Source organism: Phaenicophaeus curvirostris, chromosome 11, assembly GCF_032191515.1.
Source record: "Phaenicophaeus curvirostris isolate KB17595 chromosome 11, BPBGC_Pcur_1.0, whole genome shotgun sequence".
In the NCBI taxonomy this organism is placed as follows: Eukaryota; Metazoa; Chordata; class Aves; order Cuculiformes; family Cuculidae; genus Phaenicophaeus; species Phaenicophaeus curvirostris.
The window spans coordinates 16,940,628-16,962,503 of NC_091402.1; the positions used below are offsets into that span (position 1 = coordinate 16,940,628).

At 53.0% G+C, this 21,876-nt stretch overlaps 1 protein-coding gene across 2 annotated transcripts in view; it reads right to left on the bottom strand.

Annotated features, from left to right (window-relative positions):
• Positions 1–21,876, bottom strand: part of PLXNA1 (plexin A1) — a 120,667-nt gene that overhangs the window by 20,035 nt on the left and 78,756 nt on the right. For both annotated transcript variants that reach the window (XM_069865939.1, XM_069865938.1), the window contains exons 11-23: positions 20,555–20,651; positions 20,005–20,195; positions 16,316–16,467; positions 15,849–15,969; positions 15,365–15,501; positions 14,647–14,814; positions 13,679–13,772; positions 12,962–13,201; positions 12,640–12,783; positions 11,656–11,890; positions 10,132–10,274; positions 6,738–6,994; positions 3,306–3,372 (exon numbers count right to left, since the gene is read on the bottom strand). In XM_069865939.1, coding sequence (XP_069722040.1) covers positions 3,306–3,372; positions 6,738–6,994; positions 10,132–10,274; positions 11,656–11,890; positions 12,640–12,783; positions 12,962–13,201; positions 13,679–13,772; positions 14,647–14,814; positions 15,365–15,501; positions 15,849–15,969; positions 16,316–16,467; positions 20,005–20,195; positions 20,555–20,651 — 2,046 coding nt within the window. The remainder of the gene's footprint in view (positions 1–3,305; positions 3,373–6,737; positions 6,995–10,131; positions 10,275–11,655; positions 11,891–12,639; positions 12,784–12,961; positions 13,202–13,678; positions 13,773–14,646; positions 14,815–15,364; positions 15,502–15,848; positions 15,970–16,315; positions 16,468–20,004; positions 20,196–20,554; positions 20,652–21,876) is intronic.

The following is a 21,876-nucleotide window of genomic DNA, read 5'->3' on the forward strand; positions in this document are numbered from 1 at the left end:
GATCAGGTTAGTCTGGCAAGACCTGCCTTTTGTGAACCCGTGTTGACTGGGCCTGATCTCTTGCATGTGCTTCATGATAGCACTCAAGATGACCTGCTCCATGACTTTCCCTGGCACTGAGGTCAGACTGACAGGCCTGTCGTTCCCTGGATCCTCCCTGCGACCCTTCTTGTAGATGGGCACAACATCAGCCTCCAGTCCAGTGGAACTTCCCCAGTCTTCCAGGACTGCTGGAAGATGATGGAAAGGGGTTTGGCCAGCACATCTGCCAGCTCCTTCAATACCCTTGGAATACCCTTCAATCTCATCTGGCCCCATAGACTTGTGGGTGTCTAGTCGGGCTAGCAAGGCTCTGACCACCTCCTCTTGGATCATGGGAGCCTCATTTTGCTCCTCTAGCTCCTGGGTTTGTACACAGAGGGAACAACTTTCTTTACAATTAAAGACTGAGGCAAAGAAGGCATTAAGTACCTCAGCCTCTTCCTCACCCCCTGTCACTGTTGTTCCTTCTGCGCTTAATAGGGACTGTATTGTCTCCCTAGTTCTCCTTTTATTATTTATATATTTATAGAAAGATTTTTTGTTATCTTTCACAGACTTGGCCAATCTGATTTCTAGTTGAGCCTTAGCCCTTCTGTTTTTTTCTCTACACCATCTCACTTCCCTCCTGTAGTCCACCCAAGAGGCCTGTCCCCTCTTTTCCAGAGCCCATAAACATTTCTCTTCTTCTTGATATCACTCAAGATCTCTCTGTTCAACCAAGCTGGTTTTTTCCCCTGCCAGCTTTTTTTCCGGAACATGGGGATGGCTTTCTCCTGAGCTGCTAGGATTTCCTTTTTGAAGAGCTCCCAGCCCTCATGGGCTCCCTTGCCCTTAAGGACTGTTTCCCACGAGACTTTGTCTACCAGCCTTCTGAAGAGCTCAGTCTGCCCTCTGGAAATTCAATGCTACTGTCCTGCTAACCACCCTCTTCACTTCACCTAGAACAGAAAACCCTATCATCTCACGATCGCTTTGTCCTAGGTGTCCTCCTACAGCCACATCCCCCACAAGGCCTTCTCTGTTCACAAACAGCAGGTCCAGGAGGGCACCCTCCCTTGTTGGTTCGCTCACCAGCTGTGCAAGGAAGTTGTCTTCCACACACTCCAGGAGCCTCCTAGACTGCTTCCTTTCTGCTCTATTGTACTTCCAGCAGATATCAGGAAGATTGAAGTCTCCCACAAGAACAAGAGGCATCGATCTAGAGATTAACCCCAGCTGTTTATAGAAGAGCTCATCAGCTGCTTCTCCTTGGCTGGGTGGTCTGTAACAGACTCCCATCACACAATCTACCTTCTTATGGGCTCCTCTCATTTTAACCCACAGGCACTCAATCTCCTCATCGCCACAATCCATCTCAACGGTGTCCAAGTCCTCCCTTACAAAGAGGGCTACCCCGCCTCCTCTCCTACCCTTCCTATCCCACCTGAAGAGTTTGTACCCCACCGTAGCTGCACTCCAGTTATATGAGTCATCCCACCACGTTTCCGTGATGGCAACGACATCATAGCCTCCTTGCACTACAACAGCTTCCAGGTCTTCCTTCTTATTCCCCATGCTGCGTGCATTGGTGTAAATGCACTTCAGCTGAGCTGCCGAGCCTTCAGCCCTCTTAGAGGGAACAGAGTTCGTTCCCAATTGCCTGGTAAACTGGAGTAGCTAGCTCCAGAGTGCCCGTATCTCCCTTACCACCCCCAGGTGTGTTCACCCCCGCAAAAATGCCACTGTGGGTGTTCAAAGGCTGTGCTCTGCACTTTGGTTGGCCAAAGCACAAACTTGTCTTGCTTCAAGGAGCCCTAAGGAAATTCATCCACAGCAAGACCTACTCCTGCCTGTCCCACCAACCTCACAGAGCCCGCAGAGCCATTTGCCAGTGTCCTACCTGGTCCCACCAGGCACTGCCACTGCAGGAGTGGAGTGTGGCCACACTGAGCAAAGCCCCAGCACAAAAAGGCGGCAGGATGTTTGCCATCTCCCCATAACCAGCACAGTTTTTCTCCTCTCCCACCTCTGGAAAGCAGCCTGCCACATGCTATAGCTAGATTTTTATAGATACAGGCTATCCCTCGATGGAGGCAAAAAGCCAAGTGCATGTAAGTGATATTATAAATCACCTCTCATTGACGATCACTTGAGATCTGCACAGACTCCTGCTTGCTCTCATCTCTTGGCTGGAAATGGTTCAAACCCTCTTTATCTTAATGAGGGATGAAATCCCACAAAACCAGCTGCGTGCCACCCAGCCTCGCTGCGCTGACACCAGGCAGGATCCCAAGAAACAGCTCTGCTGGCTGACAAACCCACAGTGGGATCAGAGATGCTGCTTGCCCCATCAGTGTCATCCTGAAGCAACAGAAAGACCAGCCCAGTGGTTCACAGGCAGGAGCCACAGCCGCGTAACCCACATGGCTGCTGCTGTCGCTCTAGCAGGTAGAAGCACTGGTGCTGATGGGAAAAACGTTCTCAATATGGGTTGGGTGAACCAGCAGTAAAAGCAGCCCTTACACCTTGGCATCCTCTTCCGCTGGGAAACTGGGAAAAAGGTGAGTTCAAGATACCGGGCTCACCAACACAGGCAGGGGCATGAGGAGATCCAGTGCCACCCACACCCTCATGAAGAGACTGCAGAGAGAGCTGCATCCCCAGCTGCCAACAGGCCCATGGGGCACCCATCGCCACTGCAGCACCTTTTGGAGAGGAAGCAGCAGCAGAGATGCCTGAAGGAAGTGATTCCCCTAACAAGGAGTTTCAGTGTCAAAGAGATGAAGGAAAAGCAGCAGTGTTAGGTGAAAAGCACAGCACATCGAACTACAGCTCAAACAGGCAGACATATCCTCCGAGCACAGTGATGTCTACAGAAGTACCAGCTCCCGGGGCTTTTTCCTCCCCAAGTTACACAAGCAGAGGCAAGGAGAGAGGAATGGGGACCACTCCAAAGGGATTCAAGACTCAGCTGAGTTGCTTCAGATTTATCCTTTCTCCAGGCACTTTTACAAAGATCTCAAACCCACTATGCATTAAGCAATTCTCATCTGGATTTCATTCTTCAGTCTCAGCACTTTCCCCAAAAGGAAACCCAGAATCACTAATCACATCTCAGCAACACAAGATGGGAACAGAGGCCTGGGAAGCAATCTCTGCTCCAGGAGAGAGTGGCAGTGCTGAGGAGCACGTCAGCCCAGGCTCTGGGTATAACACTGCCTGTCCTAGTGAGGCAGGAACCACCTCCCCAGCTACATCGGGTTGCCAACCATTCCCAAACTCACCTTCAGAAACTTGTAGAGTAGAAATGTGAACCAATTTGTCAGCATCTTCTCTGCCACCGACTCTGTTCTGTAGGGAAGGCAGAGAGCAAAGGCATCAGCAGAGGATATTAAAGGTCTCAGATCTCACCTATTGCCACTTCAGCCTTAGACTGTGGCTAAATTATTTCTGGCTTTAAAAGGTCACATATGGAAAGGCAGGAGCCTCAAAGCAAAGGGGCATACGCAGACAGCAAAAGCTGCAGTGGAAAAGCCTGTTCACCCACAAGGCTGAGCCACAGCATGTCTTCAGGAGGGAGAAGCAAGTAGGTGTCCAGCATATTTGAAGAACTGGAGAGAGCCGAGCACAACCCTGTCCCATAGAGAGTCTCACCCAGGGGGTGAACAGCTTTTCACTCCTCCCTGGTACCTCCTGTCATGTCTCATTGGCAGCTCCCTCCACAGGAGGATTGTATGAGACAACCAAGTCAGGTAAAGTATCACCAAACCTTCCTCAAACTCCCCATTTAAAGCTAGGCCTGAAGGCAAGAGCTGAGGCTGCAAGGCAAAGTTAGATCTTGACCCCTAGTTTTCTAAACCATGGCTCAAATCCAGATGCCACTGTGCTCCAAAGCAGCATGGCAGGGAGTATCCACTGAAGTCACCTGTGTCTGTTTGGGAGCATCATCACATAGCATGGAGACAAGAGGGAGAGCACGTCCCCACAGGATGGGTGTGAGACGTGGTGTGTCCGAATAGATCTCAGGGTAGTGGTACTACAGCCAGAACGTGCCGCACCAGAGGAAGGGGACAGCCTGGTTGCTGAGGGTGGTAGAAGTGAACCGTGCAGCCCTACAAGGGCAGCTTAACACATCAGTCTCTGCACCACAGCCTCGTCTTGCTCCCATAACATTAAAACTCCCCTTAACATGTCCATTGTTCTTAAAGAGGCTTTCACTTCCTTTAAAGTAAGAATAACAGCCTGTCCCCCAACCCTCTCTGGTTGAGCTTCTTCAGCTTATCCACCTATTAATCATCAGATAAGCCACTTGCAAACGCAGATGCTCCTGAAAGCACAAGCAATACTAATAACCACAGGGATGTGGCTGCATTCTTGTTGCATCAGAGGAACAGACAGAAACGGGCTCAAGAAGCGAAAGCCAGAAGGAACCTGAACCTCTGAGCCACCAGGAGCCCCACTGCCCAATGCCACCACTGCCCAATGGCAATGTCATGCCCAGCAGATGGGCCAAGAGCAGTTTCTGATGGCCAGATGGCCGGAGTAGGAAATCCACTTTCCCAGAGTTTATTCAAATTGACTTGGGTCATATGGTCCCATCCCAGGCTTTCTCTTGTGCTTAGTCCTTTGTGCCACCCCCTGGAATCGCACGGTTCCCCTTAAATCACTAGGGGACAGTAATACCTGAACCTCCAAGCCTTCCTGCACCTGCCAGGAAAGATTAATCCATCAAGGGGAAGAAGAAAGGGAGAAGGGATGTGGGGAGAAAGCAAAGGAGGGGTTGGACTGAAGTTACGCAGCAGACATCCCCCCTGGCCCCAGACCAGGTCCTTCACAGACAAGCCTGTAATACTCATCTGAAGTGCCACCATCCGGGCTCCAGTGGATGTTTCTCTTTATCCGTGATAGGGACAGATGCTACAGCAACGAGAGGATTATCCAATAACGAAATAAATAAATAACAGCTCTCTCCAGTTAGATCAATGTTAATCCAGTTGCCCTGGGCAGTAAGCACACTCTTGCGCCCAACAGCAGGGCTAATCAAAAGGATGGAGAAGCACAGCCCTCAGCACCGCCTGCTCTGCACTGTGGCTGCAGGAAGAACAGTCTCTTCATTAAATATCACTCAGGGAGGCCGAGCAAGATATCGGCCAGGGGACCTCATCCCTGTGCTAAACCTCCTGCATCTCCACCTAGGACGGGCCTTCGAGCTCTGTGGCAGGAGAGCCCTTGGGCTGACAGTCCTTGGGCTGCCAGCTCTCCCAGAGCTGGTTCTGCCCCTGTGTCACTCCCACAGCTCAGCCACTGCAGCTGCTGGCCTCCTCACACTGCCTTTTATTTATATTTTATGGATTTACTTCATTCTGGAGTTTTGCTCCAATGGCAGTGGCTTTGTGATGCTCTGAGAGACCCAGGAGCTGGAAATGTAGTTTAAATACTTCAGTGAAGTTTGGTGTAGGTAAGGCAGCAGGGATGTAACTGGGACCAGCTCACGCCTGTTTCTTCTCCAGGCACAAAATTACTGAAAGGCTTTGTCTGGTCTGGCCATGCCATGAACATTGGTTGATGTTTGAAACGTGCCCTGGTTTTCTTGGGTATTTCTGGTGCCAGCCCTGTGGCTCTCAGCTGCCCCTGCATCACTACTGGAGGCTGATGGCATTGGGCTGGTGGAGGCAGAAATGGGGAGGCACAGAAAAGGTGTGCAGAGCAAGAAGATGGCATTGGAGGGCTTCGAGCTGGACTGGTAGAGCTTATTAATTGTTTTTGTTCAGCACTTGGTGTACCTTTCAATATTCATCAGCCCGTGATGAAGGAGAGCTCAAAGCTATCGTTAAATATTGATGGGTCAGGCAGACTCATGGCAGGGCTTGGCAGGCTGCCTCCTGCTCGCACTCCCCTCCAGCCCGAGTGAGGCTCCCAGCTTGCAAAGACCTGCTTAGCTTTAGGAAAATCCCCACATGCCAGGCAAGGTGGGCAAGCCTCAAGGAGGCAACAGGGAAAGGAAGATTCCTGCCTGCTGCCTGCAGAGAAGGCCATGCAGCAAGGCAGCCACCAGGCAAGGCAAGAGTTGTCCCACGTGCTGAGAGGTAAGCGGGGCTGCCTGGTCACTCAGAGAAGTGAAGGAAGATGGGAGCATCATTGCAGCAATAACCAACAGCATCTGACGCCAGCATACATCCTCCTTGCACCAGGGAGGACGTTCTTGGACATAAGGAAAAACTTCTTCATGGAAAGAGTTATTAAGTGCTGGAACAGGTTGCCTAGAGAGGTGGTTGAGTCCCCATCCCTGGAGCTATTTAAAAGACAAGTAGATGACGTGCTTCGGGATATGATTTAGTAGTGGACAGGTACAGTTGGACTTGATAATATCAACGGCCTTTTCCAGCCTAAGGATTCTACGATTCTACGTGGCTGGCTGCTGCTGAGCATCTTACTCCCTCCTTCCCAGACCACACAAACCAATACAGGCCAAATCAGAGTGAGAACATCCCCTGGGCAACTCCTGAGTTGGCTGGAGCTGAGTGATTCCACAGCCTTCTCACACTTGCATGCAGACAAGTAAGGTAACACTTGACCACAGACCCAGCGCTGATATTGCCACAGCCAACACCAAAGACATCACTGACGGCATCCCTGAAGGGCACTAGCTCATGTCCACGTGCTCAGAAGAGCCTGGGCACTGTCCAATAGTTCCAGCCTCTCGGATGGTCACTCACCTCCGCAAGAGCAGCTTGGGATGGTTCTTACTCTCCAGGTTCTTCTCGATGAGGTCAGAGAGAAGCTGCTTCAGCACACCTGTGGCGTACTCCATCTCGCCCTGCAGTGCTGTCATGATGAGGGAGGCCACATTGCCACGGTCCCGCATGGAGAAGCTCCGCTGAGCCTCCAGAGTGCGTATGAAGGTCAGCAAGAAATGCTTCTTGTTCAGGAGCTGCCCAAAGAGGGTCAAGGACTTCTCCACATTTGCCTGGACCTACAAGGATAGAGCAAAGCTAGGAGATGGGCATGAGGGGGAGGGTGATGAGAAAAAGTTGGCTGGGCTGCACAAGACCCTGGATTCATCCCCAGGAGGAAGGGATGGAAAAGTGTCAGACAGTGGGTGGATTTGCTCTCTCCATACTACAAAGCTTTCTCTTTGATCAACCTCAGTTCCCTCCAGAAGTATTATCTAGTTTGTAATATCTCAGCATCAGGTTAACACAGTTTCAGGACATCAATGTACATATAGGTGTAAATATATACACACGCTTCCATACAAAGACTTTCTCCCATGCACGTGCAGGTACGTAGAGGAACTTCCCTCCCATAAACAAACATTCTTTCTCTTCCAAACACACACACAAATTACAAATTACAATTTTCCATTTCAGCTAACAAGCAGCTCAATTCCCACCCAAGACACTGCAACACGTGCTTCGGGAATTGCAGAGGAAGCAAACGAAGCCACAACCCTGAGCTCTGCCAGCAGGTAAGCTGCCTGGTTTTGAGGGGCTGGATTTCAGATAGAGAAGCAAACAGCAAAAATCTGGCTCTGCCCTGCTCCAAACACAGCCTGAAATACTCCTCCTCTTGAGACATTTGAAGGTGCATTTCAGAACCCAGCAGGGACTGGGCTGGGGTGCTTTCATCCCCACGCTGCCACCGTCAGCTCAGCTCCAGTCAGCCCCAACCACACTTCCTATCAGAAATGAACTTTTTTAAAGCACAATGTTTTCCTATTAGAAAAGATGGTTTCCTCTGAATAAAAGCCTTGCCGTGGTAAAATGTCAATTTTAATTATTTTTTTTCCCCACCTTCTCTTCCTGACTGGGAGAATAAGTGAAAAATTTCATTTCATGTCAATATTTGGAGACAAAACAACACTTTTCATTTCACAACACCAACTCAAAATGAAGAACAGGATTTTGACACCTCAAATCATTTCACTTCAATCAAAACTTTGGACTAGAGCTCCATGAAATTCCACATGGTTGTAACTTCCCCCTTCAAAATACTCTCTCCTACTGGACAAAACCCCTGTTTCCCACCCAGTCCTTGTCAATTCTGTAATATGAGCTGCCAGGAGCCACTGTCACCCTCACCATCCAGTGAGTGACGATGTCTGCTCCAGAGCATCCCACAAAGGTGATGGGTGAATGGGAAACCCTCTCTGCTCACATCCCCGGGGTTCCTCTCACAGGCCCCACGCAAGCAAGCACATGACTCAGTTTCCCTTAATGCAGGTCAGAGGATAACATCCTGCTAGGAGCAGGAATGCTTTAAATTATGTTTTTCCAGAGTCCCTCCCTCCAGACTATGCGGGGATCTTGACACCACGATGCTGGTAACTCAGGCAGATGCCTGTGGTTCAGCAGCATCAGCTGCTCCCTGTGGGGGTTGCAGAGATGCCAGTTGACTCCTCAGCCTCAAGACCCACCAGTAAAACAGGGGCAGAGGGAGACATGCCGCATCCCCACCCCTGCGTGCTGCTGGTGCTTTTGCAGCCAAGAGCAGGCAAAGGAGACCACAGGACAGGAGGTCTTCTCCCTTTAGCAGAGCAGCAAGATCTTGATAAGATGGGAAAGAGGTCCAGCCCAACAATGACCACCCCATCAGACACTTGGCAGGAAGCAAGGGAGGACGTGAAAATCCCATCATATGCAGCACAGCGATGCCTGAAACTCCCCCCAGGCCTGTCGCCTCTCTGGGCCCCTGTGTTTAATTTGCTGATCATTAGCAGAAATGAATGAACAATACTGAATTAAATATTTAATCAGGCTTAAATTCACGCAGAGCAACAAACCTCCCACCCCCAAAACCTAAAAAGAAAGGGAGCCAGTACCAACAGCCTGATGCTCACTGCGGATTAGCGTGTGCGTGAGCAAGTGCCGTTTCCTTCCCGTCACTTGCAATAGCTAATGTTACACTCTGAGTAAACAGACAAATAAAAGCAAACCTGATTAAATTATATGAAGCTTACACAACTGTAGTTGCTTTATTTAATCTCTTTTGGGGATTTTTTTTTTCTCCTTTGCAACTTTAACCCTGTGTTTCCCAGGCCAGGCTGAGCTGGTGTGCTCTCTCAAGTGGGATGTTTTGAATTAGGAGCTGGAAAGGGATGAACTCCTACCCAGCCTGACATGGACAATGCAAAATTCTTCCTTTTATACTCTTTTTCATATCCTTTCCACCCCTCTCTCTTCAGGGAAAATCCTTAAAAGCAAAAGCAGAGGTGAGAGGAGAATCAGGCGTTTACAGAGACAGGAAGGGCTACGCCCCAGGGAGAACTACGCACATGCCTGCTGTGGCTCTGAGCATCCGGAAACCTGAGCTGCGAGAGGAAATCCATGGAAACAGGGACCCCACCGCCCTCCAGAGCTGGGATTAGGGACCGGGGAAAGAGAGCAGGCAGAGGGCCAGGGCCCCTGTGCTGTAGCCATGCTGGCCGTACAACACCAGCACGTGCACTTGCAGTTGGTAAGAGCCTGTTGTGTTGTAATTAGCGACCGTGCATCTTGCACCAGGGCCGATTACTTCTCCTAAATACATTGTAAAGCCCACGTCGACATTAATTACTGCGCTGGGTCAGCAGTGAGGGGAACCTAAGGTCAGTCCCCTCCTTTCTCTAATCAGGAGTGGCCTCAGCAGCCCAGCAAACGAGAAGCCAATTGCTGTGCAATTGCATGTACTAAATTAAATAGACATGGGGAGGACAGGAGAGGAGAGGGAGCTGGATTGGGGAGAAGAGGAAGGATGCCAAGGATGGGTTATGCATGAGGGAATGGAGCCAAGCAAGCAGGCGATGTCGGACAAGGCTGCTAGAAATGAGTGGCCGGTCAGGCATCAAACAAACCCAATTGAATAAAGCAAGTGCTGTAGAAAATGACAGCAGCAATGATATTAATATAAATATTGATATTAATGTCAGAGAGTGCAGTAACCATTTGGCAGTCGGTCCACATTTGCGTCGGCTGCCACGCAGCAAGTCACTCTGCTGCATCAGGCTGGGCCAACAGCTGAACAAAGCATCTCTCCAGCCCTACGCCTTGGGCATAGGGACTCATGCAGAAGACTACGCAGGGACACATCCCCAGCGTGAAACACTACAGAGACAGACAGACAGTACCACACCTCCATCTCCTTCAGCACAGGGTGGTCTTCTATCCCCGGGAAGAGAACCCGCATGGCGTAGGTGCGGTAATCCAGAAAGGGGATGCCAGCCCCATCCAGGTCGTTGGTCAGCTCGTTAATGTCAGTCTGCAGCTCAGCGAAGGCTGGGGTGGGAAAAGCAGAATTAAGCACACATCCCAGAGTCCCATTACATAGCATCAATCCCCAGCCTCTCCCATACCTCCCAGCACCCCATGGATGGAACCCCCTAGATGTGAATCGGCTCAGAATCTCTCCCCGAAGCAGGATGTGATTGCTGTCTCCGTCTCACAGATGGAGAAACTGAGTTGCAGACAGCAGGGATGACTTCCCCAGAATAAATGAAGTAATAGATTTGGGAACACAACTGCTAAGTCCCCATGCATTCAAATCCCCTGTGCGTAGCGCTCACAGCCTCCCAGGGATGGTGGGGGCAGCACAGAACAGCAAGGCTCGAATGAAGCCAGAGCTTCTGGGGGAAATCGTTAGTCTAAACCACAAGAATGTCCTCATTTCTTTTTGACCTAAATACTACTCAAGAGAAGAGCTTGAACACACCCACCCTGGCACCTCCCGATCCGAGCAGAGGCAGCCACGACTCCCAGGGGAACGCGACACAGCTTGGGGGGGCTGGGAGGGGGGAAGGTCCTGAACCTTTAATTGCACCTACAGGGAAAAGCTGATGGGAAAGGAGTCCTGTAGATGCACCAGGGAATGGGGTTGAGGCAGTGTGGGGGGGGAACCCTCAGAAAAATCAAATTAACAGCACTTTAAAGGGAGCTGAAAGTCAGGCAGAGGACTGCAGGCTCGTCAGCCTGATGAGAAAAAACAAACCGTCAGCTTGAAAGGCATGCTATCTTATCTGTAACTAGTGGGACTAGAAAAGAGAAAAGGCAGGGAAGAGATTGTGCCTTTTAATTAAAAGCAGATCCTTTTATCTGCCAGCTGTGGAAGACAAGACACCATTCCCTCTACCAGCTCGCTCCCCTCTTGCTGTCACCAGTGCCATCCGCAGGCATGAGTACGGATGGGGATTTGGGGCAGCAAAGGGGTTTTATATCCTTCCCCTTTTTATTATCTTGGTTTTGGTACCTGCTCCATCCACAGCACCCAGGTTGGTTGTGGCTGTGGCTGGCAGGGTCAGGGCCTCGGGAGCCAGCTCAGGGGGATAATGGGCAATTAAGTTTTATCAGCAGGATCATACAAGGAATTCTGTCCAATTTCACAGCATCCGTCTGTCATATAATGAGAGACTGACTGCCCGTTCACATGCAGCCCTTGCTACCTTCCTCACTCTCTTTTCTCCCACTCGGAGAAACGGAGGGGAATTTATTAACTGGCAAAATCTCCAAATCCCATCCAAAATGAGTTTGCTTCCTCGGACAAAGTAGCTTTGCCCATTCCCTCTCTGGAAAGCAGCAGGGAAAGGGTGGGAGCACACTGAGCCTCAGGGTAGTATGAGACCATCTCCAAGACCCTCACATTAACAGCACAGGGATCCCTCACCCTCTTTGCACTCCAGGGCCACACGGGACTCCAAATTGTCCATCTGCAGCTGGAGACGTTTCAGGGTCCGGTCAGCATCTCGGGACTTGCGCTTGTAGGCGATGAGGACAATGATGATGATGAGAAGGAGTAGACCACCCCCACCACCGATCCCAATGATGGCAGGCAGAGTGAGCAGGCTGTCTGAATAGATCTGTAGCGTTCCTGGGGAGAACTCGAACCCTCCAGCCTTGATCTGCACCATGGTGGGGGAAAAAACAGACCTGGCATCAGCAGGCATACACCCAGGGCAGCCCTCCCACCATGCCCATTCTGCTGGGAACTGGGGGATGACTCCCAGCCTGGGGGGAGGAAGGAGGAAAGGTGGAAAGGAGGAGGTGGAAAAACACAGAGATGGCAGGAGCTGGTCCAGAGTGCTGCGTTGCTTTTTAATGGGATGCAGGACACACACTGCCAGCACGCGCACGGAGCAAGCACAGTTTGATAGCTCATTCAGACAACATTACAGTAACAGATGGGATGTGAAGAGTTACCCCATGAGTGGGGAGCCTGGGAAGGATCGTGCTGGGTGCCTTTCAACCTGGTGGGGTCCTAGAGCACAAGCACTGCTGTGCTACAACCCCATACACAAAGGATCCTTCTTTACAGCATCAGTCAGCACCAGAGGGAAGGTGTGGGAACCCCCTACCACCTTGGAACAGGCTGTCTCGGCACCCAGCGGGGAGGGGAGGTTGTTGGCAGGGCAGCCAGGGCCACCCAAGGCATTGGAACACCCCGCTAAGTATGCCTCGGGGAGACAAAGTATTTGGTCCTACCAAACATGTCATTAGGGAGAGCAAGGAAAACAGCTCCTGAGGATGCTCCCATAGGTGCACTAACTATCTGGTCATCTCCTGAGGACCAGTACATGGCAGGGGCAGTGCTGGGATAAAGACCGAACCTCTGTGCAACACAAGAAGCAAAGGCACCAGCATCAGCATTTACCGTGACTTTGTGCTGGCCAGTGAGGTTGGGAGACTCGCAGAGGAGCTGGGTCTCAGAGACAGTCAGGGTGCAGGGAGTGTCTCCGATCAGCACCGTGTAGTTCAGGCGGGAGTTACCAGCAGCTGGTGGGAGCAGGTTTCTGCCCTTTGAAGGAACAAGGAATGAGATTGTCAGTTCTTGTGCAATGTGGAATGCTAAAAAAAAACAACATAAAGTAAATTTGTGCTCTCATAGTGCAGGACTTTGTCCCAGGACAGACAAAAAGCCACCTCCACAGAGGAACACATCCTACCCCTCTGCCCTTGGGTGCGTGCTGCCTTACCTTGAGGATGAGGGGAGAGCTGGGCTTCAGCTCCAGCATCCCTGTGGGGCTGAGTGGCTCAAAGACAGGGTCCGGGTAGTAGACGAAGTTGGTAGTGTTGATGATCAGCAGGGCCTGGACATTATCCATGACAAAGCCAATCTCATCTGGGCGGTCACCAACCTCCGGAGGACTCCGTTCAGGGTTGTCGATGGAGGGTGCATAGCACACCATGGTGGTATCATTGTAGACAGTGCAATTCTGCAGGAGGCAGAGTGAGGTCAGACCTGGCTCCTGACAGGGAGGTCAGGATTAGACACCCATAGGGATCTCCTGCAAGCAGTAGCTCTGGAAATAGGGTTCAGATTTAGAATCTCCTGTCCTGTTCTGTTACATCAACAGGTGCCACGTCCCACCTTGGGACAGAGAGAGATACTCCCTTCTGCAATGGATGTGTGAGGGGTGGCAGGTGGGAGCTTGCTGAGGACAGGCTCTTTCTGTCACTATCCTGCAGACATCCTATAAACCTATCAGTGTCGCACACTCAGATTTCAACACTCTCCCAGCAGCACACTGGCAGGGGAGATCAGTGCCTCTCTTTGGATGGTAGCCCCTGGACCTCAGCCCTTCCACACCATCACACCTGACAGGCAAGGGATGCACTTTCTGTCCTCCATTTCAGAAGGACAGCATCCCTCCTCCTTAAGCTCTCCCCCAGTCCTAGCCAGCAACACTTACGTTCTCCCTTTCAGAGCTGCAGTACTTGGCCCGGATCCTGGGCTCTTTGATGGTAGCCAGGTTGGTGCCAGTCACAGTCAGAAGTGTCCCACCACTAGAGACATGAAGACAAAGGGTTAGGAAAGGCAGCTTGGCACTGGGTTCCCGCTTCTGGGAGGGAAGCACCCACCTTCACCAGCCAGATGCCCTTTTGCCCCAGCCTGGGTGAACCACCATCCCCTGGGAGCCTCTTATCCCACCCAGATGCCATCACCCCTGGCATGCACCACTGCCAAATCATCTCAGCTGACCCAGAGGCCAACTAGAGATATAAAACCTGCAAATTAACACTAACACCCCACTCTGTGTCCAGGTTTGGAGTGTGAAGGCAGCTCCCAAGTTAAAGGAGACCAGGCGTCCACAATGGGAAAGCAGGAGGAGGTGCTCTGTGCCATCCCCTTCTCCACCACACAGGCAGTGGGTGGCAGGGCAGGCTGAACCCTGCTGGGTTTTCTCCACAGCTTTGTCTTAAAAGCCCCGTGGTCCCCGAGAGCTTGGCTGTGCCCCTGGGGATTTTGGTCCTCATCAACACCCTGGGGAAGGTTTCCCTTGGCACTAGTGCTTTAATGGATTCCTTTGCCTCCTCTCCAGCCAATTCAAACCTTTTAGAAAAATATGTAAACATTTCAAAAAAATCCCCCGATGGGAAATATTTTAATTTTATTTGCCGCCGCCAAATGTCAAGCTGAAATTAAGCAGATCCAAAGCGCTCTCTGCTCTTGCCCCCTGCCAGGCTGAGCACTGCAGGCCAGGAGTTAGCAGGGCCTCAGTGCCAAACCATTGCTCACACTCCTCTTGCCACATTCCTGGAGCACAGCACGGCAGCTATCGAAGCAGCACTGAGATGTACCCATCAGGAGGAGGGGATTCATGCGGTAAACAGCCCACCACGTGTCCCACAAGCTCCTTGCAGGCACTTCCCACCTCACCTGTTGATGCTCCACTCAGGATCGATCTTCTGGATGGTGGGGTCTTCTGTGTAGTTGTACTTCACCTCCGGGTTGCTCAGCTCTGCCCGGTTGATGTTGATGAGGATGGGGGAGCCACCAGGGGTGTGCCCAGGTGGGGTCCTGCACCGGATCTCACGGGCGCTTCTCCTGGAGCAGAAACACCCAACACATCAGAGCCCGGGCAGGAGGGAGCCAAGGGGGCCGGGGGGAGACGATGCTGCCTCCAAGTCCCCTGCCCCTCTCCCCTCCTGAAACTGAAACTGCAGGGAATGGAGAGGGAGGATGGGGCGTGGTGAAGAGAGAAACGAGGTAAAAAGGAAATAAACCCAAGATATGAAACAAAAGGCAGCCTGGAAAGGCTGAGCGGCTCCTGAACGTTCCCATTGCGCGGCTGCTGCAAACAGCAGCGATTAGGGCTGATAACCAGTAATTACCGCAGGAAAATATTTAAAGAGCCGCTCCATTATCATCCCTAATCTAAAAATTATCCACTTCATGCCTCAGGGCTCTGTGCTTTTAGAGAAAAATCCTCGTTCTTCAGGCTCTTCCTGCAGCCTCTGACACACAGTGGTTTCAGGGGAAGACACCTCCGGTCACCCAGAGGGTCTGGCTCCTGGGGTCCCTCCTGGCTCCCCAGTATGGACTCCCAGCCGCTGCTCTACCTAGGGGTCTGACTGCCTCTGGAGTTGCCTCTCACCCTGAAAAAGTGCAGGGCCGTCCCCCGATGGTCACAGAGACGTTGCTGCCAGCGTTGAGGTGGCTCCCTTCAATGGCGATCCAGGTGCCACCAGAGAGAGGGCCCCGAGCTGGGACCACGCGGGAGAAAGTGGGCGTCTGTCAAAGGAAAAGAGCATCACTGGTGTAAGACAGGCTGGGGACTGAAACCCACATCCCTGAGCAGCCCCGAGCAGGTGACAGGGCTGCAGAGGAGAGGGACATGTGGGACAGCGGCAAGGCACAGTGCTAAGGGCTGGCAGTGCCAGCAGGACCACGGGGAGGCAGAGCAGCAGCCTTGGAGAAATTCAACAGCATGACTCAACACCTGCTCAGAGAATCTCTGCCTCCCCCCCAACCCAGGGAAATGACAGCTAATTTTTCAACCCGCCTGGAAAACCACCCTACACCACACGGTATCCCCGTACTTCCACAGTGTCAGACACATCCCTTGGCATGGGGCTTACCACGAAGGTGAAGTTCTTGGGGGATGTGGTTCGGTAGTTGGGCGAGCAGTCGCGGATGCAAACTTCTACTCGTGCTTCATGGACCTTGCTTGAGCTGGCATCTCCGATTTCACACACGATCCTAAGGGACGTGGGGAAGGAGCCCTCATTGCCTCGGCAGTAAGATGCTCCCTGTGCTATAGTGGGGGCGGACTGACTTCAGGAAGGGACAGATCTGACACCAATCAAAGGTCCCAGATGCCAGCAGGTTCATGAGAAACCAAGGTGGTGGCTGTTGGCACTGCCAGTCCTGGGTGGAGCTTCCCCAAAGCCTTTAGGCCCCTCTCAGAGCAACCACAACAAGCAGGTACTTCTCGCCCAGTCAGCTCCACGTCTTCTGCAGCCACAGGCAGCATTTGAACACCAGCACCCCTCTCCCAACCCACCAAGGCAACCTGGGGAATGCCCACCCCTCGCCGGGCACTTACTGCTCAGCACTGATGTACTCGCTCTCGATGGGGATGCACATCACTTTGCCAACTCGAACACCCCAACGAACATCGTCAAACTTCAGGCCCAGGTTCTCGCCAGTGATCGTCAGACGGGTCCCTCCCTGCCTGGGGCCGGTCTCAGGGAAGAGCTAGGAGAGAGCATGGCCATGGTCAAGGCAGCAGAGCCACGGGGTCACCTTGCTCAGGCAGGCTGCAGCCTGGGCAGCTGTAGGATGTGTGTTACTCCCCCACGAGCAGTGAGGAGCAGATGGGTGATGATAAATGCCAGAGTGATTGCAAGGAGCCCACAGAGCAGGAAAGACCTCCTGAGTGACAGCCACATCTACAAATCCCCCTAGGAACAAGACAGGAGCTGCCAGATGTGGCTGAGCAGAGGGCTGGGATTTTGATGCCCTGCTTCAGAGCCGCCTCACAGGTGACAAGGACACAGATGGGAAGGAGACAGGTCAGCATCAGCCACAGCTGCAGCTGAGCCAGTGCAGAAGAGCACGTGGATCTGTCTGGCCTTTGGCCAGGTCCCACGTACATAGGGATGAGGTCTCCACATCCAAGACGTCATCAAAGGAGAAAGTATCTCCACCATGGCAGGCAGGGGAAAAGGGTTTTTCTCCACCAGCAAATACTGTGCCAGGGCCAGCTGGGAAGGGGACCTCACCCCAGCGCCACGCCTCATTTACCAGGATGATGCCCAATAAAGCAGGCAGATGTGGCCTGACAGACAGCGGTGGGATGAGAGATGAACAGAGGCGCAGGCCCATAACTGCCTGCAGCCAGGCAATTACAGGCAGTTTCACACCAGCACTTGCTGGCCTCAGGGCCCAGTGCCCACTTGGAGCACCAACTGGGACAAATGGCAAGGCTCTGCACCCTGGCCTGGACTGCAGACAGGAACAGGGCTGCTTCACCAGCGACACTGAGATGGAGCAGGACAAAAGGCAGCCACAGGCAGCAGGCAAGGGAGAGAGTAACCAAGGCTGAGTCAGTTTAGGAGAAAGGCGTGTCCCGACACAGAGAAAGGGATGGTTTTGTTGCAGGCAATGCCCTCCTCTTCTCCTACTCCCGCAGTGCTGGCAGAGGTCCCTGTAGGACCAGGAGGCATCTGCCAGCGTTAAGTCCAGTGCCTGGACAGGCTCATGCTAAGGACACGCTCACACTGTAACCGAGCACGTGCTAGCTCTTTGCATTCCTGGCAAATCTGGGCAGCTGCAGCCCTGGGGTCTGAGCCAGCTGGAGCCTCCTCCTTCTCCTCCTCCTCCTCCCACAGGGCTAGTCCTGGATGCCACCCCCGCAAGCAAAGACAAGCAGACAGTGAGAAACATGCAGCAGTTGGACACTGTCCACATCCCCAGCCTTGATGGACCGTACAGAGCTGGGGGCCATTTCTGCAGGGCCCCACCGCAGCCATCGCTTCTCTGGAGTTAACCACCATCCTCTGCATTCACATGAGGTTGATCACCTTCAGTGCGTTTAAACAGGGGGAGCTGGACCCCCTGCATGCAGGACATGTTCTAGGGCAGCGGCTGAGCTGGGGATCAGTGCCTGCGGTCCCACCTCCTGCCGAGGCAGCCACAACTCACAATATACAGGGCAACAAAGCCCTTCAGAGCTGTGGGGAACTGCTGTTCACCTAAACCCAGCAAAGCCCCTGCCCAAGTCTGGGATTGGGGCTCATTATGGCAGCTGCAGCCAGCATCAGGATGGGTCTTCCCCCTAAACCAAGCTCCGCTGGGGCAGCTGGCAAGAAGCAGCTGTTTGTTTGGTGTTTCTAAACGAGTGTTAAAAGCTGCTCCGGCACATTAGATTCCTCCTCCTCCTCCAGAGCAAAGCCAACAAGGGCCACGCGCTCAGGGAGAAACGAGTCCAGGAATGAAACAACATTATTGGCCGCCCAGCACAGGAAGGTCACAGCTAAACAAGGCATGTGGGAGGAGGGAGCTGGCGAGGAGAATGGGGGCTGCCCCAGCCTCTCTTTCCTCCTTCCAACTCCGAACTCTCAGCCCCAACAAACACCACCGCTCTTCTGCTAATTGGTTTCACAGGCTCGTCTTACATCAACAAGCAAATGGCTCGTGGGCACAAGAAGCGGGCTCGCTCCCGGCTCCTGCAGCTGCAGCAGGGCCAGCCAGAGCTGAGGCCGAGATTGCCCCTTCCCGGGGAAAGGGATATAGCTCTGTGGGTCACAGCCAGCACCAGGCAGGACCCTGCAGAGGTTTGGAGGGGGACTTGTCCTACCACTAAGCGATGGGCAGGTGATTCTTCACTCATGGTTATGTCACAGCACAGTCCCATCACCCATGAAGATGCCTGCGCCTGGCTGGCTGGAGGCTCCAGGTCCTCCCAAAATCATTGTAGGAGACTCCTCTTTTTTTCCCAGCACCCCACGCTACCCCCTCTGCAACAAGGTGTTCTCTAGACCATTTCCAAGCTTGCCCTCGGCCCAGGGTATGGGACAGGAATTGTGGGAAGCAGCAGGCAACAGGTAGGTTACTGGAGGAGCATCACACTAACAGCGACACGCATCTACACTGAGTGCCAGTTCCCAGGGCACAAATGGAGAGCAGCACCGAGGTCAAGCCCATCTGCTAACAGACCCATTTTCACTGCACCAGCAATTACTGTAAAATTGTACAATGACTCAGGGCGGGAGAGCTGCTACCAAGGCTGGACACCATCAGCCACTGGGAGCTGCTGTGAGCAGTGCGTGTGTGGATGTCTGCAGCCCTGGCCACTCGAGCACAAGAAGACAAGGCACAGCCTACAGTGAGGCCACCCTGGGCCACCTCCAGTGTGACCTGGCCACCATGACCTCTGCCCTCAGCACCCCTACAAATCCAACTTTGGGAAATTCAGCCCAAACATCGTGTGAAGCCATAGGGGAGGGGAATCCCTGCCTCCCCACACATAGCGGTGGACATCTTCGTAGGAATTCAGGCTTTGGGGCTCAACCCACGTTCCCCAGGGAATGGATCCCTTCTCCTGCCAGCACTACACCAAGCCAGACTCTCTGCAGGCAGGGACATGGCCAGGGAGAGGACACCTCTCTCTCCCCGCGTGGCTGCCACCCGGCACACTGCAGCACTGCTACCCTGTGAGAGGCAGGCAGTGCTGGAGAAGGCATGACTCTCATTTCCAGCTTTCATCAGATAAGACACTGAAAGCCAAAGAGATCAGATCCTGTGCTAAGAATCCAGTAATTAACACCAGCAAGCGCCAGCCAGCTGCACGTAAACAGAAGGCATCCAGCCTAAATATCCACTGGTCCCTCCTTGTGGGCTTGGAGCCTGGCCCAACAGGCACGTGAACATTAATATACGTAGTCGTATTAAATGAAGGTCATAAAAGCTGTCAGGGAAGGAGGATGATGAACTACCGGTGTGCACAGCGACAAGAGGAAGAGCAACCTAGAGCCACGGCTTTACCAGGATCCTTTAGCCGTGCACAGGAGTGGTGGGAAACTCGGAGACAGGCCAGAAAGCCCAGTGCATAGGGGTGGTGGAGAAAGGGTTTTAGCCTTGGAAATTAAAGTGGAGGCAAGTGATGCTCAGTCCTAAACATCAAGTAGATTTGGCTGCTGTGAGGAGCCACTGGATAGACCCATCCTCCATCTCCATCTTCCAACTCAGTCCCCCAGCACAGGGCATCACCGCCCATCCGTCCCCATGTACCTTGGTGATCTTGGGTTCGGTGCAGCGGCTGTTTCCGCTGCTGGCATGCATCCAGCTGCTCTCATAGGCCAGGCAGTGCTGCCGCAGTGAGCAGCGCCTCTCCAACACGCACCAGCCGCACTCGAAGCGTGGGTCAGCCTTGAGGCACAAACCGCAGCTCTCCCGCAGGGCTGAACACTTGTACAGATGGGCTGCAATGGCAAGAGGAGCAAGGGGGTCAGCGTGCCCCACCCCAGCCTGTGGGTAAAGGGTTTTGGGGAGAAGGGCACATGTTCTCGCCCCCAATACTGCACACATGCCACCAGCAAAATCCCATGGGCAGGAGAGGCACCAGCACCCCAGACTCAAATGCCAACACACAGCTTTGGGCTCCCTCCCAAAGCTGAGAAAAAAGCCTCTTGTTTAGAAACCCGGCTGAATGATGCAGCTGGATCACCACTCCCACCTCAAGGCACCTTGCAAACGGCGGTCAGGGCCAGGGAGAGGCGTTGACTTGACCCCGGGAGGGGCATCAGGCTGCTTTCCTACCCCTGTCTGATCCCTCACTCACCCTGGATGTTCTGGGGGTTGTCAATGACGAAGTTCCCATTCCAGACCACAGACAAGTTGACCGGCAGGTCGCTGATGTCATTCCCTTCGTAGAAATACTGCAGGAGGGGACAGAAGGAGGTAGAGCTCATTAATCAGTGAGGTGAAACACCCCACTGAGGGGCATGGAGAGGCGTACAACCCAGTCATGTGGATGTCTGCCATCAACCCAGAGGAGAGGGATGGGGGTCTAGTTCAGACTTGCTGGGCAGAACAGACGGATCCAACAGCCACTCATCAAAGCATCGGATATAGCACATGCAAACCAGTATGCTGGACTGCTAAAAAAAGACAAAAGCAAAAAAGAGAATTTCTAAATAGACCCAAAATCCATTAATCCAAAGGCCTGAAGTTGTTGCTGCTGAGAGAGGAGGAAACAGATGGTGTCTCTGCAGCACAGCACATGCGTACCTCTCCCCATCAGGCACCCAAGCCTTCCCATGTGTCATCCCTGCTCAAGGGATGTTCAGTTAGATGTCTGAGATCACACTTGTCACTAGTGAAGCTTAAGGAGGACAGGCTGGGCACATGGCAGGAGTGGATTTGGTAGAGCTGCCCCTGATGCCCAGTGGGAGAATGTCCCCTGTGGTCCTCTCCAGCCCCATCACCCATAACACAATGCCACAAAGCCATGGCCATGCAGTCTGGGGCGGGACAGAGCCAAGAGCCAGCCTGGTGCCCTCAGGAAGGTCTTGGGAGAACATCCCTCCCCACGTCACCTCCGCACCACACCCCTAGCCCTCCCAACTCCGAGCCCTGTGGTGCACCTGGGCATCAGCTGCTCCAGTATCAGAATAACCACCCTGATGCCCCAAGCTCCCGTGCAGGGAGATGACACCAGGGGATCCTGGCCCCCAGCTCCAGGGGACCCCAAACTCAGGCCCCAGCACCTGCTGCTGTACAGAAGTACCCACGTCCATTGCTCCTTCCAGCCAAGCCAGTGCCTCCTCCCCACCCAAACCATTCTTCCCTGCCTTGACATCCAAGCCCCAGTCCCAGCAGCCCCATCAATATTCCCTGCACAGCTCCTGCACGCAGGCAGAGAGGTTTAATCGATACGGAGGCAGGAAGGCAGTCGGAACCATCCCTGACAGCTAATGACCTCCTTCGGCAAGAGATTCCCCGCTTCTCGCCCGAGAAAATGACAGGCGTGTCAGGAGAGATTAAATGAATGATTCATGGGTTGCTGGAGTTTGTTAGGGAGCAGCGGATGCACCGGCAGCGGCTCACCCGGATGCGGGCTGAACACAGCCCTGCCACCACCTCCAGCCAGCCTGAGCATCA